At 42.6% G+C, this 23,380-nt stretch overlaps 1 protein-coding gene across 3 annotated transcripts in view; it reads left to right on the top strand.

The window, feature by feature from the left end:
- The window catches only part of nrxn2b (neurexin 2b), a 660,624-nt gene that overhangs the window by 539,684 nt on the left and 97,560 nt on the right, over positions 1-23,380 (top strand). For all 3 annotated transcript variants that reach the window (XM_080898453.1, XM_080898455.1, XM_080898454.1), the window contains one exon: positions 3,349-3,530. In XM_080898453.1, the coding sequence (XP_080754579.1) occupies positions 3,349-3,530 (182 nt within the window). The remainder of the gene's footprint in view (positions 1-3,348; positions 3,531-23,380) is intronic.

The raw sequence follows: 23,380 nt of genomic DNA, 5'->3' as shown, positions 1-23,380 counted from the left end.
AGTCTAAAACATGAGAATAAAAATATCTAAATATAGAAATTAAAATAAAACTATGTGAGAGTGAAAGAATGAATTTTGGCTTGTACGGCCCCTCATAGAAGTCAGGGCTATAACACACAGAAACATGAGTAAGCATGCTAATGTATTCCCTATATTGTCACAATTCCTTATTGTCAGCAGGTTAGACATGTGACCCTCCCGTCTCTGGATACATGAGAAGGGCTGGTAACAGCTGGTTATAACATTCTGCCAGCTAATTTTGGGCTTGAGTGGCCTAACACTTCCCCACTGATGAAAAATTTGATTACGTTCTCACATTTTCAGTTTTGTGTCAGAGTCCAAAAAGTTTCATCCGCTCAAGGACATTTTCGCTAACAGCAGCAAAAACAGCGGTGTTACCAAGGTTCAGGATATCCTCAACAACTCATCTCATCAGTGAGAGACTCTGACTCACAAACTCCTTTCACAAAGTTTTACAACCTCTTCCAGAGTAAAGCGATGTAGGCCCCGACACTGACAGCTGAGGTAAAGAGTGCACTGACGGCTTTCCACGGATAGGGAAAAACTCTGGGGACGATCTGGTCCAAACAGTAGCAGAAACACTCTGGCCGGAAACACGTTGTAATGTTTTAGATGGCTGATGAAAACATGTTTGTCCTACAGCAGCTACCATAGATAGGATTGTGTGCTTGAACTGGGAGGGGTATAAAAACAGAACTCTGACTGATATCTCACGGCAAACACAGCGCTTTCTCTTAGTCCTCATAATATTTAATGTTTTTGTGTAGTTGATGCTTAGTTGAAGATGATTTGACAGAGTGGTGAACCTCTTTGAAAAACTCAATTATCTTGTATTCTGTTTATTGCCAGTTATTTTACTTACTTTGCTTTTTTAAGTACAACTTTTTAAGATTTTCTTCTCCCATCCCAAATTTTCAGTCATTTTCATTTTGCTTTGATTATATTCTAAATGAATAATGTATCTTTCAAAAGAACAATAACTCTTGTTTTTAGCACCTAATTATTTTGTATCTGTACGGTTCAACTGATTATATTTTCCACAGCGTCCCAGACTTTTGGCAGACGGTGTTGTGTAGGCTCACATATGTTTGCACAGGCTGAGCAGTAATCTGTCAGACTAGAAAATTCAATGTGACACGCAAAATTAGTGACGGGTGATGAACCCTTTCTCGCCCATAAGTGCAATCGCCTACGTTAATGTACAACAACTTCCACTACCAGAAACCATTTTCTCCTTTTCCTCACACGGCTTCAGTCTCATCTATCACAACATGGCTCCCCTCCCTCTCTGCTCGTCGGCCATTTTAGAAATCTTTTCTCCTCTTCCTCCACAGTTGCCTCTTGCCCAGTTTCTGAGAAACTATGCTGCTGCACAAATAAACACAGGAAAGAAATAAAAACGAAAGTGTCAACTTCTTCTCTTCACCATCCACAATTTGCACTTTACCCGTCTTTTCTGAGTTCCTTGCCTCAATACTCTGTCTTTCTTCAACCTCTTTTTTTTCCTCCTCCTCCTCCGGCACAAAGCTTCTTTATAGCCCTCCTTGCCATGCTGCGATAATTAGTCAGCGCTAAAATAATACAGCCTCGAGAAAACAACAAGAGCTGAGCGGAGGGCTTAGCTCTGCCGGGAAGGATGGAGGGAAGGAGGGGTGATGAGAGCCAGAAAGGGAGAGAGGAAGCGAGAGATCGGGAGGAGAGTTGTGTGTGTCAGCCGATTTCAAACGGCTACCAGCAGTTAGATAATGAAAGTGTCAGGTAGACGAGTGAGTGTGCGTGTGAGCGTGCGTGTACATTAAGGAAGCCTGCACGTGTGCATACTTGAATAGTGTTCTTCCTTGCGTAAGACATGCTGTCACTATAGCGTCTGCTTTCTGCCATCTTTGACCTGACCACACCAAGAAAGTCGTTTATGTATATTGATGCGTCCGTGGAGATGAAACCCATTGCCATGCACTTCTGTGACCATGCGTGACTCTATAGTCATGTTATTATCAAAATCATAGCAATTCCATTGATTTGTGAGGTGTCATTGGGATGGCTAGCGCTTAATTATGTGTATTAATCACTTGTTTACTTGCGTAATCTTCTTGATACAACTATGTGCTTCATATAGCAAAATATGCATGCATTAGTATGTAGACAGAGCGCCTGTGTGTATGTATATTTATGATCCTGGGAGGACAGACAGCCCACAGGGTTAAGAGCAGTTCACTGTGGTTTCATTACTCTATGCTAATCACAGCCAACGCCCGTCATTTCTCATTTACCACCAGGCTTACTGGAGCCAAGCCAAGTCCTAACCACTCTGTTACAGTTCAAACATGAAATCTCTCCATGTATGGGGCGGGTACTTTTTTAAGGCTGGAGCTTAAAGTACTGTTAAATGGTAAATGGCCTGCATTTGTATAGCGCTTTTCTAGTCCCTAAGGACCCCAAAGCGCTTCACACTACATTCAGTCATTCACCCATTCACACACTGGCGATGGCAAGCTACGTTGTAGCCACAGCTGCCCTGGGGCGCACTGACAGAGGCGAGGCTGCCGGACACTGGCGCCACCGGGCCCTCTGACCACCACCAGTAGGCAAACATGGGGTTAGTATCTTGCCCAAGGATATTTGGCATGCAGCCAGGAGGCAGCCTGGGATCGAACCACCGACCTTCTGATTAGTGGCTGACCTGCTCTGCCACCTGAGCTACAGCCACCCAAGGTGTTAAGGCAAAGTTATTTTGACAGGGAGAATTTCTTTTGTTAAATTTTGAGAGATGGTAGTTCTACTGACAGCATAGCGAGCCCAAAGTTTGTCAGTTCGCCCTAGTTTGAATCCAACACAACTGCGGGCAACTGACTGCAAATGAAGCCCGCCGAATAACCATTTCAAAGGCGAGTGACATCCTGCACATACCAGGGCTCACGCTAGATATGACTTTGTGACCAAGATGTACGCTACCAGTAACATGTTTTAGTTGCATGTTTTTAACCAGACATAGTGCTTTCTCTCTGATGCAGACTTCCTCTAACTACTGACTTTCTGCTGAAACGCTATTCAATTTAAACTTGCAGAAATCAATAAAAGAATATGCAACCCATAAGAAAGCAATAACGCTAGCTGAAATGTTATTGCACCATATAATAACAAATAACAGGGAAAAAAACATAATTTTGTTGTCCATAGAGTCTGTCTTCTTTTTCTTTTTTTTCCCCAGTTTTACACAGTGGAATATATTCTGTTTGTGTTTTCAGTTCACTTAACATACTGACTTCTTTCTTATCCAGATGTTGAAGAACTAAGCCGTAATTCCCTTTTCCTCCCTGTGTTTTGCAGCTGGGACAACATACATCTTCGGGCGAGGCGGAGCCCTCATCACATATACCTGGCCACCCAATGACCGGCCGAGCACACGGGCAGACCGGCTGGCAGTGGGCTTCAGCACACAGCTGAAGGAGGCTGTTCTGGTCAGGGTGGAGAGTGCCAGGGGACTGGGAGATTACCTGGAGCTGCACATAGTAAGATACTGTACTGGGGTATTTGATGGGGGATGAAATTGTTAGGGGAATTGGAAAATACAGTGAAGGAACTGTCAGCCAGTTGAATCAGAGGAGAAAGTCCACAATAAAATGGATTAAGAAGTACTTGGGCAGGGAAGGTGAAATGGCAGAGAAGTAGGGTTCAGGGGAAAGCAGATTCCCAAGTCAGTTCCTAGAGCACTAGAGGAGAATAATCATTTAAGGTTAAACTTTTGCTCACAAAACTGGAAAACTGGACAGAACTTCTCCAGTTGTTGCAGAATTCCCTTTAAAATGCCATTTAGATTACTGCTTTGTAGTACTTGCAAGGGTCAGTGCAAGAAATTAATGTGTGTAGAATCGGGAAAATGACTGTGAACTAACATTTCTTTTTATCTACTGTCAAACTAGTTATTACCCTCATTTCTGCCTTTATTGCTTTCATATGTTAGTCTTAAAGGTCATTTAAACCCACCTCTAATGATAAATTGAAATGGCAATTAAGGGACAGCGGGAATTTAAAAAATGCTTTTACGCAGGCTCTAATTGTCTCATTGACCCCTGTGCTTCGTCTGCCCAACATTACATTCAACGCTCATAGTCAATTTGATGGTGGACTTTCCGTTAATTACCAAGCAGGACCACGCCTGATAACCCTGGTCCACTCATCATGTTGCTGAAGTCATGCACTTAAAAGCTGTGTGTAGTTAGGTTCACAGCTCAAGTGTTTTATGGTACCTGTAATGGTGATATTGCAGTATCCTACAGTTTCTTCACACTTACTTAAAATACGCTATCACTGTTATCTACGCTCAACCATTTGCGTGCATGTGTGTGTGTGTGTGTGTGTGTGTGTGTGTGTGTGTGTGTGTGTGTGTGTGATCAAACCATGCCAACATCCCAGTGACCCCAATTTGTTGTGCCTGGAAGCGACAGGAACATAGTTGACCCCGGGTCAGTTCTCATCCAGTGCTCCGTAAACTGAAAGTGACTGAGGGAGGGACAGCTGGAAAAGAGAAAGAGAGGGGTAGTTGAAAAAGTAGGGGGGCAAAGCTAGTGGATGAACTAAGTAAGTCCGGGCCAATTTAAATGCTCTTAAAATCTGTGATAAATAAAGATAATGACTGTAATGATGAAAGATTACAGTCATAAATGCAGTGTACCCAGCAAATAATGCTCAGGTTGAAGTGGGGATGTGGCAGAGTTTAACTGCTGCCGTGCCGACATTTGAAGGGCCGGTTACAACATCACAAGCAAAGCTTCTGCTGCTTTTAATAAAAGCTTTTTAACAAAAGGCTGCTTGGATATAGTCGCGCATCTCCGATAATAATATCATTAGAAGACCGTATAATAACAAGAGTCAATATCTGGCTCTATTCAAAACAACAAACACACAAACATTTGCTCTTTTACTTCTGGAGTGTTTTGCCATTCTAAATACACCACACGCCTGCCCTTCTTTTTGCAAACATATTCATAGACTACAGCTTACTTGTGGTGCTTGCTGCACTTAGAATTTCACAACATCCCTTTCCAGGAACACTTTTCCTTAGCATGTTCCACAGACTACATATTTCATAGACTACAGAGTCTTTTTTCTGTGGAAGCACTTTATACAGAAAGAAAAAGTCCTTTGGAAAACGTGGTCCCTGGATTATTTGTGTAAGAGGACTCTGTGATAAGACATTGCTGTGGAATTTTTAAATTAAATTTCCAAAGACGTGAGCACTGCAACAAAATTCCATTTACCGTCACCTCCATTTTATTGGGTATTGCAATAAATCTCCAAACGTAACTCAGCACCTGGGGAAATGAAACTATCTGTATGGCTGTGAACATCTAGAGTTTGTAATTTTGTTGAACTGATCCTTTAATTTGACTTTGCCTTTCTGTCAAACATCAGGTGAACCATGGTACATTTTTTTTACTCTAACCTAACCTAAAGGAATAGCTTCCCACTTTTTTATCTCAGCCCATCCACCACGATCCCTCATCAGTCATTCTTTTGCTTGCTCTTCTCTCAAGTGCATATTCTCTATCTAACTTCTGAGTCTTTCATTTACTCCCTCATTCCCTCATGTCTGGCCAGTTCATTTTCTCTTTCTCTCCCTCTCACACACACATCAGTGCTTCCGACACACCAGCCCGGCTCCTCTGCTCCCATTGCAATTACATTTCATTTGCTGCCGTTCCTCCCGAGTCACTCCCATAAATGACTCTGCTCAGCCCACGGTGGGTGTTTTGGTCCTGTTAATTATGCTTGTCTCTCTTTGAGGGGAGAAGTACAGGTAAATTAGACCAGAGAACCTGTGAGCCATGGCCCCATATCATCCCCACCTGATGTGGGGGCTTCCTGGTCCTAGTCAAACTACAAAATAGTGTCACATCAAACAGCGATAGTGGCCTTGAGGTCTAATACCTGGGGCCTTATTTGTTAGCTTCAGCGTTTGGTTCAAAAAACACAGCTCTTCACTTTTCACTCCAGGGTGACTTGTTCCCTAGCCTCTGGTGGGATTTTGAAGGGTCTGACATATTTAAAAACTGGTGTGCACAGTCCTGTTGGGTTTTCAACATGTTCTAAATTTCTGAATTATGAGAACATAAACCCACCATTACTCATAAAAGTATTTATTATTTTTATTGTTAATGGTTGTTTTCACAGAATGCAATCTCAACCATTTCCTGTCCTTAGAGGATATGACACAAATCTGACTGCTGCTGTAACTAGAACTACTGACAGCAGTGTCAGAATGTGATAGAGCATTATTCCTTATCTTGCACAGACCACCCGTCTCTTTATATACCTTGCCTCTCTTACCAAGCCACCTTCTCTTTCATGCCACTGCTTTCTTCCATTTCTGTCCATTTATGTGACAGAGGGCCGGACATCACTCACTGTATCTTTCTGACTCACTGTCATCAAGCCTCAGGGTAGGAGATGTAAAGTTGAGGGTGTGGGATAAGTTGCTTAAGTTGAATTGTGCTGACCACAGTTGTTTTAAAAAGGACATGCCATATCCTCAAAAGACCTTGTGTCTTGCACCTCCCTAATTATTTACTGTAGGTGTGTCTGAAAGTGCAGAAAACTTTCTAGCTGACATTTTGAAAGTTCTAGATGAAAAAGCTTTGAAATAGATTACCTGGAAAATGCCATAGGAGTGAATCACTGCTGAGCATGCCAAACATGACTGGGTTTATTGCTGTTGCAGTGCAGTATTGCTCATATGTCTATAAAGATTCGCTATCGCCTAGGTCAGAGAATATTAAGTAGTAGTAAACAAAAGAAAAAACAATCTGAATCTAAATTTGCTTTGTAGTCTTGGAGAAAATATGCTGTTCATCTATCAGGCTTTATCAGTTCTACTGACTGGTGAGGAGTTCCTCTCTGTTTAATCGCCCGGAGAAGTTAAATACCACATAACCCCCCCAAGAGTCAGTAAAACTAATTAAGCCTCTTGGATGAGTGGTGAAACATTCTCACGAATATGAAGTAATTCCAGTCGCCTTTCACTCACTGTGCTCAGATGCATGTGACAGCTGTATCAGCAACAGCTCTAGTGATACGCAATCACTGCTGTGGGCATGATATGTCACACTGCTGTATGTGGAAAGTTATACATCTTGCCTGTTTGTTGTTGTTTGTCTTCTTTTAATTCCAAACAAAATGCTTTTGAGAGCCTTGGTTGACTTTTAATACAACAAAGTCTACTTACTTTGCTATTTTGGAAACTTTCAGTTATACTTTAAGGTCTTGTTTAGCATATGGACCTTGCTCAAAGGGTGATCAGATGACCCAAGGAGAGAAGGCACAGCATTCTCAAAGGGCCTTTCTGATAAAGCCAGTTTAAAATGGAAAACTGTCAAATAGCTGATGTATGCTATCTGGTGGTAAAGAAGCATTTAAGAGGCTTTACATAAGTAAAAGGATAGAAACAGCAGTGTAAAAGGAATAGCCTGTTACATAAATATATTTAGGCAATTGTACTCATGATAAGTTAAAGGCAGGAAATTAGTTCCCAATGACTATGTCATTAAATTATTATTACTATTAGCCCTTTTCCACTAGTACATACTCGAGTCAGCTTGGCTCAGTTTTTAGGATTTTTCATTAAGTGGTAGTACCTGGTACCAGGTACTTTTTTCACTACTTACTTGGGTCGAGAATGCATCCAACGATTGGCTACTCAGTGGTACCCCCTAATGAGTCATGAGAGAGTCTCCTTCACAGAAATCAAAGCCACCATTTTTGAAACCTGTCTGATAAAAAGAAACACCGAGCAGCAGGTATACAATTGTCCTGACGTCCTTCGTTGTTGTAGTGTTCATGATGTCACAGGACGAAGGGACTGTGGCCGCATTGATATAACGGCCACAAGTACATTAGGTGGCACTCAATTGTAATGGAAAACGACTGAAACCAACCAAGTGGGTGTTATTGGAAATCCAATTTCTTCCGCTTATGCAGTTTTGGCTTTGGGGGGGTCAGGGTGAAGCCTAACCCAGCTGTCATAGAGGGAGAGGCAGGGTACACCTGTTGTAGTGCTAACACAGAAAAACAGACAGCCCTCCCATGCACACTGGAGCCAGTTAAATTTCGAATCACCAAGTTTCCACGTAGTCGATGACCTGGTCTACCTCCTGAGCAACGGCTACTCTTATGGTGCAAACCGCCCCATTATTGTTACTAATGTTACCTGTACCACCTTTAGCCAATATTGTCTTTTTTACACATTAGACATGGTGGTGCAACACTGTGTGAGGCCAATACAGACATAAAACAGTAGTACAGGAAACACGGATGAAATGTGACAGATCTGACTGATTTCTTTGATTTCTTTTAAATTGACCAATAGTGTGTCCGTCACAGTCCATCCAAGTACCATCTGCACATTTGGTCACTCTTCTTATGAGTTACATACATATTGTAGTTCAACCAGTGAGTCCTGGTCTATTTCTTTGACTCCTTAGTAGATGGAGCTCTTTAATTCAATTCAATTCAATTTTATTTATATAGCGCCAAATCACAACAAAAGTCGCCTCAAGGCGCTTCATAGATACCGAGACAAACCCAACAATCATATGACGCCCTATGAGCAAGCACTTTGGCAACAGTGGGAAGGAAAAACTCCCTTTTAACAGGAAGTAACCTCCGGCAGAACCAGGCTCAGGGAGGGGCGGCCATCTGCTGCGACCCGTTGGGGTGAGAGAAGGAAGACAGGATAAAAGACATGCTGTGGAGGAGAGACAGAGATTAATAACAGGTATGATTCAATGCAGAGAGGTCTATTAACACATAGTGAGTGAGAAAGGTGACTGGAAAGGAAAAACTCAATCCCTGGCAGCCTACGTCTGTTGCAACATAACTAAAGGAGGATTCAGGGTCACCTGGTCCAGCCCTAACTATATGCTTTGGCAAAAAGGAAAGTTTTAAGCCTAATCTTGAAAGTAGAGACAGTGTCTGTCTCCTGTATCCAAACTGGAAGCTGGTTCCACAGAAGAGGGGCCTGAAAACTGAAGGCTCTCCCTCCCATTCTACTTTTAAATACTCTAGGAACAACAAGTAGGCCTGCAGAGCGAGAGCGAAGTGCTCTAATAGGGTGATATGGTACTACAAGGTCATTAAGATAAGATGGGGCCTGATTATTTAAGACCTTGTATGTGAGGAGCAGGATTTTGAATTCAATTCTGGATTTAACAGGAAGCCAATGAAGGGAAGCCAAAACAGGAGAAATATGCTCTCTCTTTCTAGTCCCTGTCAGGACTCTTGCTGCAGCATTTTGGATTAGCTGAAGGCTTTTCAGTGAGTTTTTTGGACATCCTGATAATAATGAATTACAGTAGTCTAGCCTGGAAGTAATAAATGCATGAACTAGTTTTTCAGCGTCACTCTGAGACAGGATATTTCTTTAGAGATGTGGCGCAGATGGAAGAAAGCAGTCTTACATATTTATTTAATATGTGCGTTGAAGGACATGTCCTGGTCAAAAATGACTCCAAAGTTCCTCACAGTGTTACTGGAGGCCAAGGTAATGCCACCCAGAGTAAGAATCTGGTTAGATATCATATTTCTAACATTTTCAGGGCCGAGTACAATAACCTCAGTTTTATCTGAATTAAGAAGCAAAAAGTTAGCAGCCATCCAGGTCTTTATGTCTTTAAGACATTCCTGCAGTTTAACTAATTGGTGTGTGTTATCTGGCTTCATGGACAGATAGAGCTGGGTGTCATCTGCATAGCAGTGAAAATGTATGCTATGTCTTCTAATGATGCTGCCTAAGGGAAGCATGTATAATGTAAACAGAATTGGCCCCAGCACTGAACCCTGTGGAACTCCATAATTAACCTCAGTGTGTGACGAGGACTCTCCATTTACATGTACAAATTGGAGTCTATTAGATAGATATGATACAAACAACTGCAGCGCAGTACCTGTAATACCTACAGCATGTTCTAATCGCTCTAATAGGATATTATGGTCGACAGTATCGGATGCTGCACTGAGGTCTAGCAGGACAAGCACAGAGATGAGTCCACTGTCAGAGGCCATAAGAAGATCATTTGTAACCTTCACTAAAGCTGTTTCTGTGCTGTGATGAGCTCTGAAACCTGACTGAAACTCTTCAAATAACCCATTCCTCTGCAGATGATCTGCTAGCTGTTTGACAACTACTCTTTCAAGGATTTTTGATATGAAAGGAAGGTTGGAGATTGGCCTATAATTAGCTAAGACTGCTGGGTCTAGAGATGGCTTTTTGAGTAAAGGTTTAACTACAGCCACCTTGAAGGCCTGTGGTACATAGCCAATTATTAGAGATAGGTTGATCATATTTAAGATCGAAGAATTAATTAATGGCAGGACTTCTTTGAGCAGTTTTGTAGGAATGGGGTCTAAAAGACACGTTGATGGTTTGGAGGAAGTAATTATTGAAGTTAACTCAGAAAGATCAATTGGAGAAAAAGAGTCTAATATAACATCAATGGTACTAAGAGTAGCTGTAGATAATATTACATCTGTGGGATGATTATTGGTAATTTTTTCTCTAATGATAAAAATTTTATTTGTGAAGAAGTTCATTGAGTCATTACTAGTTAACGTTAAAGGGATGGTTGGCTCAATAGAGCTCTGACTTTTTGTCAGCTTGGCTACAGTGCTGAAGAGAAACCTGGGGTTGTTCTTATTTTCTTCAATCAGTGACGAATAGTAAGATGTTCTGGCTTTGCGGAGGGCTTTCTTATAAAGCAACAAACTATTTCTCCAGGCTAAATGATGATCCTCTAAATTTGTGACACGCCATTTCCTCTCCAGCTTACGAGTCATCTGCTTTAGGCTACGTGTTTGAGAATTATACCACGGAGTCAGGTACTTCTGATTAGAGACCTTAGTTTTCACAGGAGCTACAGTATCCAGAGTCGTACGTAGTGAGGAGGTAAAATTATTAACAAGATAATCGACCGCTGTTGGGGTAGCGTTCAGATCGCTGCTCTGCTCTATGTTGGTACAGGGCATTGAAGATGATAACAGTGGGTGGATTATATTCTTAAACTTAGTTACAGCACTTTCAGAAAGACATCTACTACAAGTCTACTCTCCACTGCTGTGTAATCAATTATTGTAAATATAAATGTTATCAGGAAATGATTAGACAGGAGAGGGTTTTCAGGAAACACTGTTACATGTTCAGTTTCTATGCCATATGTTAAAACAAGGTCTAGAGTGTGATTAAAGTGGTGGGCGGGTTCTTTTACATTTTGAGAGAAGCCAATTAAGTCTAATAACAGATTAAATGCCATGTTGAGGCTGTTATTTTTAGCATCTACATGGATGTTAAAATCACCCACAATAATTATTTTATCTGAGCTGAGAACTAAATTAGATATAAAGTCTGAGAAATCAGACAGAAACTCTGTGTAAGGCCCAGGTGGACGATAGATGATAACAAGTAAGACTGGTTTCTGAGTTTCACAGCTGGGGTGGACGAGGCTAAGCATCAGGCTTTCAAATGAATTAAAAGTCTGTCTTGGTCTTTCATTAATTAATAGGCTGGTGTGAAAAATTGCTGCCACACCGCCCCCTCGGCCTGTGCTTCGAGGTTTCTGGTAGTTAGAATGACTCGGGGGTGTTGATTCATTTAAGCTAACATAATCATCCTGCTGCAACCAGGTTTCTGTAAGGCAGAGTAAATCGATTTGTTGATCAATTATTAAGTCATGTACTAACAGAGACTTGGAGGAGAGAGACCTAATATTTAATAATCCACATTTCACAGTTTTACTCTTTGGTTCAGATGTGGATACTGTATTGTTCTTTCTTTGTAATTGTTTATGTTTAAGTTGTTTGTTGCTGGTTTTTAGTTTGTTTTTTGTCTGTTTGGGAGCTGACACAGTCTCTATGGAGATGGGTTTTTGGGGGGGTAGCAGGAGAAGAGAAGCTGCAGAGAGGCGTGTAAGACTGCAACTCTGCTTCCTGGTCCCAACTCTGGATAGTCCTATTTTGGGGGGTTTAATAAATTTGTCCATATTTCTAGAAATGAGAGCTGCTCCATCCAAAGTCGGATGGATGCTGTTTCTCCTAACAAGACCAGGTTTCCTCCAGAAGGTTTGCCAGTTATCTATGAAGCCCACATCGTTTCTGGGACACCACTCAGACAGCCAGCAATTTAAGGAGAACATGTGGCTAAACATGTCACTCCTGGTCTGATTGGGGAGGGGACCAGAGAAAACTGGTCCGACATTGTTTTGGCAAAGTTGCACACCGATTCAATATTGATTTTAGTGACCTCCGATTGGCGTAACCGGGGTGTCATTACTGCAGACGTGAATTATGATTTTACTGAATTTACGTTTACCCTTAGCCAGCAGTTTTAAATTTCCTTCAATGTCGCCTGCTCTGGCCCCTGGAAGACAATTGACTATGGTTGCCGGTGTCTCTAGCTTCACATGTCTGAGAACAGAATCACCAATTACCAGTTTGACCCCCGGCGGGTGTGTCGCCGAGTGGGGAAAAACGGTTAGACACATGAACGGGTTGGTGGTGTACCTGGGGCTTCTGTTTAGGACTATGCTTCCTCCTCACCGTCACCCAGCCGGCCGCTTTCCCCAGCTGCTTGGGGTCTGCCGGGGAACAGCTAGCGGGGCCTACGCTATCTTTGGCTGCACCAGCTACAGGGGCCTGGCTTGCTACAGGTGAATGAAGGGTGCGAAGCAGAGTCTCCAATTCAGTAATCCTGGCCTCCAGCGCTGAAAATGTGCTACATTTGTTACAGATATCATTACTGCTAAAGGAGGCCGTGGAGTAACTAAACATCTGACACAATGAGCAAGAAAGTGCAGGAGGGACAGGTGAAGTAACCATGGTGCTAACGAGTCGGCTAAGAGCTAAGCTAAGCTAGCGAAACAGTACAGAGACAGTGAGTGAATACTTTGGCTATAAATTAGGTAGTGAGTACACAGAAAGTGTGCTTCGGAGGAAGCACGTGAAGATTATACTATGAAAAAAGAATGTATTTAAAAGATTTTAATTAAATTGCTAAGCAGATAAGCTACTCAGAAACACCACTGTGTTTGAGCAGGAACAGGAAGTGATACTCTACCACAGAGCGAGCGAACACCAAGTGACAGCGCCACCTTTAAACACCATCATTGGTGTCCAAATAGCTTCGGTGAGGTAATGACACCTTAGAAAGTTCCCCAAGCTGTTCAATATTTAGAGTATTGAACAAAGAGGTGAAGAAATTCCCCACACTGAAGCAAATGAAAATGTTTTATATCTGCTAAGGTGGATTCAGTTTTTGAAGCAAAATAGACCAAACAGGAAAAAGGGGCGTTTGATTTTTCAAACTATCAAAAATCTCACTTGGTTTCATTACCTAAAACATGAAATAAAGGAGAACAGACACAAGTTTCATGTCTTAAGTTTCACTTCACTTTTTTCTATCGAAAAATTCTGTTGGGTGAGGATTTTTCGATTTACCATGGAGACACACAATGTCTCCATCAGAGCTGTTCTTTCACAGGATGTCAGCGCTACAGAAGTAAAAAATAGTCATTTAAGAGCGCAGGACATCATTTTTACCAATCTTTATGACATTTTCACCATCAGGGCCTGGGGTGCTAGATTTGGGGAATGAAGGGTGCTGACAGATATAGAAGTGTGCTGATAGCCAAATCTCCCATCTGCAGCTGCTGGAAAAGGTAGATGTCCTTGCAAGACCTTGGAAAACCAGTCATAAAAACAGGTTTATAAAAGCCTTCTTTTTGAGACTTTTTAGACAATCAACAGTTCGAAATAAGCATAGCATGTCCATCACTGGATATATATCAAAATGGTCATGTGCTGGTAATCGTCTGAAATTGCTTTTTTAGGTTAATTACACTGAATTTCCTTTATTTTGCGGGGCAGGTTTAGTGAAGCTGAAAAATATCTCCCAGTGGTTTGCATTTTAGCAGCTGTAATAAAATGTAAATACTTCCAGAGCAGATTTTCAAGCCGGTGATACAGTTTTTCAGTCAGCACAGCAGTCAGTTTGACTGCTGCAAGGATACACACCCCTCCTGTCTTAACTTTGCCAGACTTACCAGAGTGTGAAAGCTGCAGTTGCATGCCGGTGTGTGTCATATCTCAGTGCAAACAAAAGCAAAACATTCTTGTTCTGATTTGATAGTTTCAATCTGAGGTTGTCCACTTTTTTCTCTAGACAAACACTGGAACTCTGAAAAGTGGGTGAGAGGTATTGCTTTTCTCTTTAGCTAGCTGAGTCTGTCTTTCCGTTTCCTAGCTTCATGCTCCACTGTCCCTGCTACCTGGCTCAGGTGATAGCACACCGGGCAATCTCTGTAAACACACACATACCTACACACACACTCAAAAGGGGTAAAGCAAGATTAAGACGCTGTGCGTTTTGCTTTGCAGGCTGTAATATGGTGGAAACAGCTTGTGTAGAGGGAGCACAAAACTTTAACTATCTTCAGCTTTGTGACTCATCAGAAAGTAAAAGGAATTAGTATGCACGTTCAGAAGTAATAGTCCTTGCTTAAGACTTGTGAAGTCTTTTATGTTTTTACTCAAAGCAATAAAGGCACAAAAAACAGAGCAGCAAATTGGGGGTTATTTGTTATGCACAGAGGGATGAGTCATTAATGCAGAAAGGAGCAAATATCAGAGCTGTTCTTTTCACGAGCTACTCATAAACTTTCTAAATGGCCTGACAGATGGCGGAGTAAAGTTGTAGGAGTTTAGGTGCACCTTTCAAACTAGGACTTGCACAGTCTTTTTTTTTTTTTTTTAGAGTTGTCTGTTTGTATTTATTGCTGTTCTCACACCGCTGTCATTACATTTACAGCTGGCAAGTTGTTGCTGTAACTGCTCTGTGGGAAGTGTCTCATCTGCAGTTATGGGCCAGTGCACAACGCACAGTGGGCCTCTCCGACTACCTCCATCACTGCTGTCCAGTGCCGGCTCAGAACATTAAATAAGGCCTGTCTCTGATTACCTGTTAGGGAGCCATCCTTCACCACAACTGTCTACTTTGAGCAGGAGCAGAGAGGGAGGAATGAGGGGAGAAAGCAAAAGGGACGTGGCTATATTTTCTCCTCTTGACCCCACCCTTACGCCTCTCCCAGCATGTGACAAATGCTGATGAGGAAGGAATGGAGCACGATGGCACACCCCAGTGTTCATGCTTCTGCAGGCAAGCATCCCCATGGTCAAAATGTGAAGTGCGGCATCTGACTTTATTAGCTTCCCCATGATCTCTTTTTCTTCCTCTCACTTCTGGCAAATAAGAGAAATTTAGGAAATACCACCAGCAGGACTTTTTTTCACTTTCATTTTGATGGGCACAGGTTATCTGTCAAGAGTTTAAGCCAGCAACTGTTTAATTATAGGTTGAAAAACGTGATCTGACAGCAGCCTGGGATAAGATGAGTGGTGAGGAGAACGGGGTGGATGGAGAGCTTTCAGAGTGCAATGGGGAGATGAGAGATGCTGGCGTCAGATAAAGGCAGATGGTGATGCGGATAAAACTGTCAGGGAGAGGCACAGGCTTTTATCCACTACTCCCCGCCCCCAGTAATACACACAAGGATGTGAATGCACACACATAGCCACACACACAGTATGCCTTTTTTTTCCCCTAACTAGCTGTCAGTAGCTCACAGATTTGCTCACTGCTCTCAGGTTCCAGCAGGTTTTACACAGACTTTTGCAAGGACACCTTTACGTTCACTTACTAGTATGATTAGTGCTAGTACACAGTTTAATACATGCACAGCTGCAATTTACGGGGGCAGCTCAACACAGTGGTTCTTTTGTAATTTCCTTATTTATAACTCCCACCCCTCCCACATCTTTCCTTTCTTAAATGGGTGTCATTTCTGCAACCTACTCTCCTTCATCTTGTCAGGGGGGAAAAAAGCCAAACATGCAGGGAGGGACGGAGGGACGAAGCGTGGAGAACGGTTGAGGAAGAAAGGGAGGCATTGCTTTGATGAATGCAGCTGCCTCGCAAAGGGGCGCGTGGGCCGCCATCAGTAATGAGATCGGGCCCTGGTGGGTTTGGCAGGGTCTCTCTCCTCAGCCGGCAGGAGCCTGACAGCATATCGATTAATCCTTCCTTTCGCATCACTAATTGATTGTCCTTGCAATTGGAGAAGAAGCATGGCATGAGTCCGCGGAGGGGTGGGGGGTCATCTGCAGATTCTACCTAAGAGATTCCATAATGCGTGACTAGCCTTAAATAGGTAAGTGGATTAGTACCTTCCTAAAAAGCCCACGTTCATCCCTCGAATTAAAAGAATCCTTTGAAGTCTAAACATTTATAACTGAAATCCATGCATTTTGCTGGTAATGCAGGTAGAGGGCAGGAAATGTGGCTTTATTCACTGCCAAAGAGGCCTGATTAGGAGCACAGTTTTCCATACTTCAAAGCAACACTTTTGCTTGGTTGCTTGTCTTGATTTTCAAATGTGCTCTGAATTGTCAGATGTAAGTGTAATTTAAATTCAATCAGACAGTCCTCTATGAGCAACCACTTGGCAAGTGTGGGGAAGAAGAACCCCCTTTCAAAAGGAAAACACCCCTAACCAGAACCAGGCGTCAGCTGTAGGCAGTTGGGAGTGAGGGAAAAGACATTACACAAAAGAGGAGCATATAGAGACCTTTAACAAGAAAGACGACAAAAGGTTAACTACAAAAGTTAATGTGGCATTTAAACATGTGATTAGTGAAAGAGAAGGGAATTTGTAGGTCCCCAGGAGCCTATAACAGCACAATTAAGATATGATTCAGGGTCACCAGATCTATCCCTAACTGTAACTTTTATTTAAAAATAAAGTTTAAAACCGAATTTTATAAGTAGAGAGGGTATATGTGTCCTGAACCCAAACTGGGAGCAGGCTGTACAGCAAAAGTACCTAAAAGCTGAAGGATGTAACCACTTTTGTACTCCTGGAAACACCAGGAACTCTGTTGGCATAATCGTGTGTTTAAGATTTAATTGGGTTTGATACAAAAAGAGTTTTTGAGAATTAGTAACATGTAAAAGACAGCTGAAAGAATTAACATCTGCATCAACAGTGTGAGAAAGCCCCACTAAGACTGAAACATTTCAATGTCTGATTGCAGTTATAATGTGATGATGAACTCACGCAGAGAGGAGCTCCTGCTGTATTAGAATTTACATTGTTTCAGCATCTGCTGTTAAATGTTGAAGTTTCTTCCAAATGAAAATGAAACAAGTGAAACATCGCCACTTTAGCCTAAGTGAGGCCACAAAAAGAGAGGAATGTATTACTACCGAGTAAATTGGCAGATGCTTTCCTCTAAAGTGACTTACAAATTGGAGGCATTTTAGAGTTTAGTGTCTTGTTAAAAGCCACTTTGATGTGTCAACAGAAGCGTGGGATTGAAGGCACCCAGGATTGTCTGCATCAGTCACGATTAGCTTGATTAGAAGTTACTGGTTGCACAAAACCGGTAGATTTTATCGGCCGTCACTCATTTGTACATTTACAAATTGAAAGTCACTAAGAGGAAGTATGCATTGGCCCTATGTGACTGGTTAATTTTCATTTTCTTTGTCTGTATCACCTAAAATACTCCATAGTTAATCTTTTAAGGCTATTTAAACATATTGTGTTAACAAGGTGCCTTCAATTTCAGCTGCCTGTAGGTCACTGTACCTGTAGCTCACACTAGCTATGTATCCTGTGAGATCAAAGTAGTAGAGGGTGTTTTTTCCAATCAATAAGCTATTAGGGTCCAAGAGCAGGCCTCTCTGTACGGTTAGTCCGATCTTTAATGATCACCTGGGAAGGCAAAACTAAATTCTTTCTATTCTGTCTTGTCTGTCTGCCAACTTCCACTTACCTGCTCTCTCTCGCTCCACTTTATCTCTCTCTTTCTGCATACTTGTAGGGTATACACAATGAGATGATCATTTTAGTCCAGATCAGAATCAGAATCAGAATCAGAATCAGAATACTTTATTGATCCCTGGGGGAAATTATTTTTTGTTACAGTGCTCCATTTTAAACCAACATTAAGACAAGACAGACAATACGCTAACTAAGAATAGTACAATATATACATATATATACATACATACATACATAAGTCACTTATAAATAAATATTTGGAAAAGAAACATGTGTAGTTGTAGCAGCAAACAGTGTGTTAAGTGGATGCGTTGTACAGGGAGATGGCCACAGGCAGGAATGATTTCCTGTGTCGTTCAGTGGTGCTTTTCGGTAATCTCAGTCTCTCGCTGAACGAGCTCCTGTGACTGACCAACATGTCATGGAGTGGGTGGGAGGTGTTATCCAACATTGTCTTTATCTTGGACAGCATCCGCCTCTCCGACACCACCTTGAGGGAGTCCAGCTCCATCCCCACAACATTGCTGGCCTTACGGATCAGTTTATTAAGTCTGTTGGCATCTGCGACCCTCAGCCTGCTCCCCCAGCATGCAACAGCATAGAGGATCGCACTGGCCACCACAGACTCATAGAAAATCCTCAGCATTTTCTGGCAGATGTTGAAGGACCTCAGTCGCCTCAAAAAATAGAGACGACTCTGGCCCTTCCTGTAAAGTGCTGTGGTGTTTTTAGCCCAGTCCAGTTTATTGTCAATGTGTACTCCAAGGTATTTATAGTCCTCCACAATGTCAACACTGACCCCCTGGATTGAAACAGGGGTCAAGTGTTTCCTGGTCTTCCTGAAGTCCACGATCAGTTCCTTGGTCTTTGCCACGTTGAGCTGCAGATGATTCTGCTCACACCATGTGACAAAGGAGTCGACCACAGCCCGGTACTCTGTCTCATCATCCCTGCTGATGCATCCAACCACCGCAGAGTCATCAGAAAACTTCTGAAGAAAACTGAGTACTGTATAAAGTTATGCAGAAAGTTATCACAGGCTACATAACTTTCTGCACCGACTCCATTGTTCCAGCTCAGACTGTTCATTGTTACCCAAATAACAAGCCGTGGGTGACTAAGGACATCAAAGCCCTCCTCAACAACAAGAAGAGGGCTTTCAGAGGGGGCAACAAAGAGGAGGTGAGGAAGGTCCAGGTGTTACTAAAGGACAAGATCAGAGAGGCTAAGGACAATTACAGGAGGAAGCTGGAGTGGAAACTCCAGCAGAACAGCATGAGAGAGGTGTGGAGGGGCATGAAGACCATCACTGGATTCAGGCCAACCAACAGCAGGGGAGCTGAGGGAGGTGAGAATAGAGCCGACGAGTTGAATCTGTTTTTCAATAGATTCGACACCACAGTGTCTGCTCCCACCCCCACAACCTCACCTGCAGTCAGCCTGGAATCCAGAGCCACACCACTGTGCCAGCCTCTCTCTTCACATGTTGCCTCCTGTGAGATTCCTGACACCCCTCCCCCACCCATCACCTTCACTCAATACCAGGTTGAGATGCAAATGAGGAGACTTCACTCAGGCAAGTCTGCTGGACCAGACGGAGTGAGTCCCCTTGTCCTCAAGACCTGTGCCCCCCAGCTGTGTGGAGTCTTTCATAAACTGTTTATGCTGAGTCTGAGTCTGCAGAGGGTCCCGGTGATGTGGAAGACATCATGCCTCGTCCCTGTACCAAAGACGCCTCGTCCCAGTGGCCCCCAGGATTACAGGCCCGTGGCACTGACCTCCCACATCATGAAGACCCTGGAAAGGCTCATCCTGGACCAGCTGCGACCCATAGTAAGACCACATCTGGATCCCCTTCAGTTCGCTTATCAGCCTCGTCTCGGAACAGAGGACGCCATCATCTACCTGCTCAATCGTGTCTACACCCATCTGGACCAGCCGGCGAGCACTGTGAGGGTCATGTTTTTTGACTTTTCCAGTGCTTTCAACACCATCAGGCCGACCCTCCTGGGTGATAAGTTAGCAGCGATGCAGGTGGATGCTTCTCTGGTGTCCTGGATTGTTGATTACCTGACAGGAAGACCACAATATGTACGTCTCCCACAGTGTGTGTCTGACAAGGTGATTAGCAACACAGGGGCACCACAGGGGACTGTCCTCTCCCCCTTCCTCTTCACCCTCTACACCACAGACTTCAGCCACTGCACAGAGACCTGCCATCTTCAGAAGTTTTCTGATGACTCTGCGGTGGTTGGATGCATCAGCAGGGATGATGAGACAGAGTACCGGGCTGTGGTCGACTCCTTTGTCACGTGGTGTGAGCAGAATCATCTGCAGCTCAACGTGGCAAAGACCAAGGAACTGATCGTGGACTTCAGGAAGACCAGGAAACACTTGACCCCTGTTTCAATCCAGGGGGTCAGTGTTGACATTGTGGAGGACTATAAATACCTTGGAGTACACATTGACAATAAACTGGACTGGGCTAAAAACACCACAGCACTTTACAGGAAGGGCCAGAGTCGTCTCTATTTTTTGAGGCGACTGAGGTCCTTCAACATCTGCCAGAAAATGCTGAGGATTTTCTATGAGTCTGTTGTGGCCAGTGCGATCCTCTATGCTGTTGCATGCTGGGGGAGCAGGCTGAGGGTCGCAGATGCCAACAGACTTAATAAACTGATCCGTAAGGCCAGCAATGTTGTGGGGATGGAGCTGGACTCCCTCAAGGTGGTGTCGGAGAGGCGGATGCTGTCCAAGATAAAGACAATGTTGGATAACACCTCCCACCCACTCCATGACATGCTGGTCAGTCACAGGAGCTCGTTCAGTGAGAGACTGAGATTACCGAAAAGCACCACTGAACGACACAGGAAATCATTCCTGCCTGTGGCCAACTCCCTGTACAACGCATCCACTTAACACACTGTTTGCTGCTACAACTACACATGTTTCTTTTCCAAATATTTATTTATAAGTGACTTATGTATGTATGTATGTATATATATGTATATATTGTACTATTCTTAGTTAGCGTATTGTCTGTCTTGTCTTAATGTTGGTTTAAAATGGAGCACTGTAACAAAAAATAATTTCCCCCAGGGATCAATAAAGTATTCTGATTCTGATTCTGATTCTGATATAATTGCACAGCATGATAAATGCCCATGTTCAATCCAATATGATGTATATGATTTACTTTTGTAATTTTCCTGCCCAAATTGAGTTATCGCCATTGTGATGCATTGCGCCGCTACTCTTGTCTCTATTCCTCGTGTTATTTTATTTAAGATTTAATGTCTGACGTGTGGGTCTTTAATCTTGGAGATTAGAATTTAACTCAATAAGCCTGAAATGTGATGTTTTACAACACAACTACAGGAATCAGACTGAAACCTGAGGAAAAACTGTTATATAGAGCTGAGCTACACTGTACCAGAACTTTGCAAAACAAAGACAGAGTAGCACCATGGGATGAGGAGAAAGAAGGAAAGTGGAGGGGAGGGCAGAGAGAAAAGTAAGAGCATGCACAAAGATGGAGAAGGGAAAAGAGTACATTTATCTGATCTACTTTGTCTTTAGTGTGGCGCCCCAAGGACCACTGTGAAGTCCTCTCCAAATGTCAACACTGCACATCCAGCACTCCACTCTCTCCGAATGCACTTTAGCCAGGCCTCCCCTTACTCACTGCAATAACCAATGGGCCAGACAGGACAGTCTGTTCTATTTAAAACAACTCTGAATTCATCCAGCATAATACAGGGTGAGGTTTTTCATAACAAAAAGACATACTTCTGTTTGTATTCTGATTTATCTACACCTACCGTAGCTGCTGTTGCCGTGGCAGCTATTAATAATTCTCTGTGACTAATACACTCATTTTCTGTTTGAACGCACAGGTGTCTTTACTATTCTGAAGTCTCATTAAAACTTTTCACTTCTATGATTAACTCATAATGCTGACAGATGAATTAGTTGGAGTGTGGATGTGATATCTTTAAACCAACAACACTTTCCTCCGTTGTTTGTATCGAAACTCTCAGTATTTTATAATTAGCACCTTCCCTCAGTATCTAGTTCTACTATAATTGTTTAGAGAGTATTACTGAAAGCTGGTTGATCTGATGCTTTTTGTCCTTTGGGTAACCCCTACCTATTCTTCTCTCTTTAATTCATCAGTATACTCACATTTATCCTTGCCTTTTCAGGGAAAGTTTGTCTATTGACTTTCTGTACTGTTTTAGTAAACTTTACATCTTCTATTGATTGTAAGACTGCCATCATTCCACACTCCCCTTTTAATATCTTAACCGACCACCAAACGAGCATCCTACATTACTCTTGACCCACTTTCACATTATCCATGTCTCATTGGCCAAAAATTGTGAGTATTTTTTGCTGTGAGGAGAATGAGCATAAACTGACTTTACAGTGTTGACTTCAACAGTCTGCTTTGAACTCTTTCCATCCGCATCTTAAAATGTTGGTCAGCTTAAGGCCCAAACACTGTTACTGAATCTTTTCTCACATTTATCTCAGTGCATTTGCTGACCACCTTGGGGAGGATGTTTCTACCATGGACAAAGTAGAGCACAAAGGAGAAACTGAAAGCAATGGGGAGAGAGCACGATAGGTAGAAATGGACTTAAGGGGCGGGAGGGGGGGTAGTGGCAGAGTGAGAAAAATGTACTACCAGAGAATATCTCAGAGGCCCAGAGTCAAAAAAGATGTTTGCATCTGCTCATCCGTGCAGAGTTCAAATGTCTGTTTCCAAGCCCTTGGTGATGTACTCAAGGCAGACATGATGAATGCATCTTTTACTCGGTCGCCACTCTTAACTTTTCCTGGTCTGCTGTTGACAGACTAGAAGAAAACACTTCATCATTCAGGGATTTTGTTGTTCCAAAAATGAACGCCTATTAAGAATGAATGTGTAGAGCCGTCAGCATAAATTTGGTCAAAAGTGAGAGTGAGGCTCTTAAAAAGATAAGAACACATTTTTAAAACTGTAATTTCATTTGAGGAGTAAAAGAGTTCTTAATAAATCCCACAGTCAGTGTTCTGCAGTGAGTTACGGTCCACCCAGCATCCCTCCGGGGAAGAAAATGAGACCCTTGTTTGGGCCTGGAACATGATGTGGTTTCTCCAGTTTACTGAATTTGCTGCACCTTTACATCACGGCTCTTAAAGTACATATCTAACAAATGCTACTACATGCACTGTTAACTGAGCACTTGGTCTGCTGCCAATTCATTTTTGTCGCCTGACAAGGGATGATTAAAGAGAAGATATGAAATGGATAGAGAGAGATTAAACGGGGCGCTGCAGAATCTTGTATAATGTTTCACTTCAGAAATATATAATCATTATAATTTATCTGGAATAAATAAAGTATATCTTATTTTATTAGAATCAAGGCAATATTGTTATGGTTGAGCCATCATTTCTATCTATTGAGATGAGACTAGCCATCTCATAAT

This window comes from Rhamphochromis sp. 'chilingali' (genome assembly GCF_963969265.1).
Source record: "Rhamphochromis sp. 'chilingali' genome assembly, chromosome: 1".
NCBI lineage: Eukaryota > Metazoa > Chordata > Actinopteri > Cichliformes > Cichlidae > Rhamphochromis > Rhamphochromis sp. 'chilingali'.
Note: the sequence above shows the minus strand (reverse complement) of the source record. Positions and strands in the feature narration are given on the sequence as shown.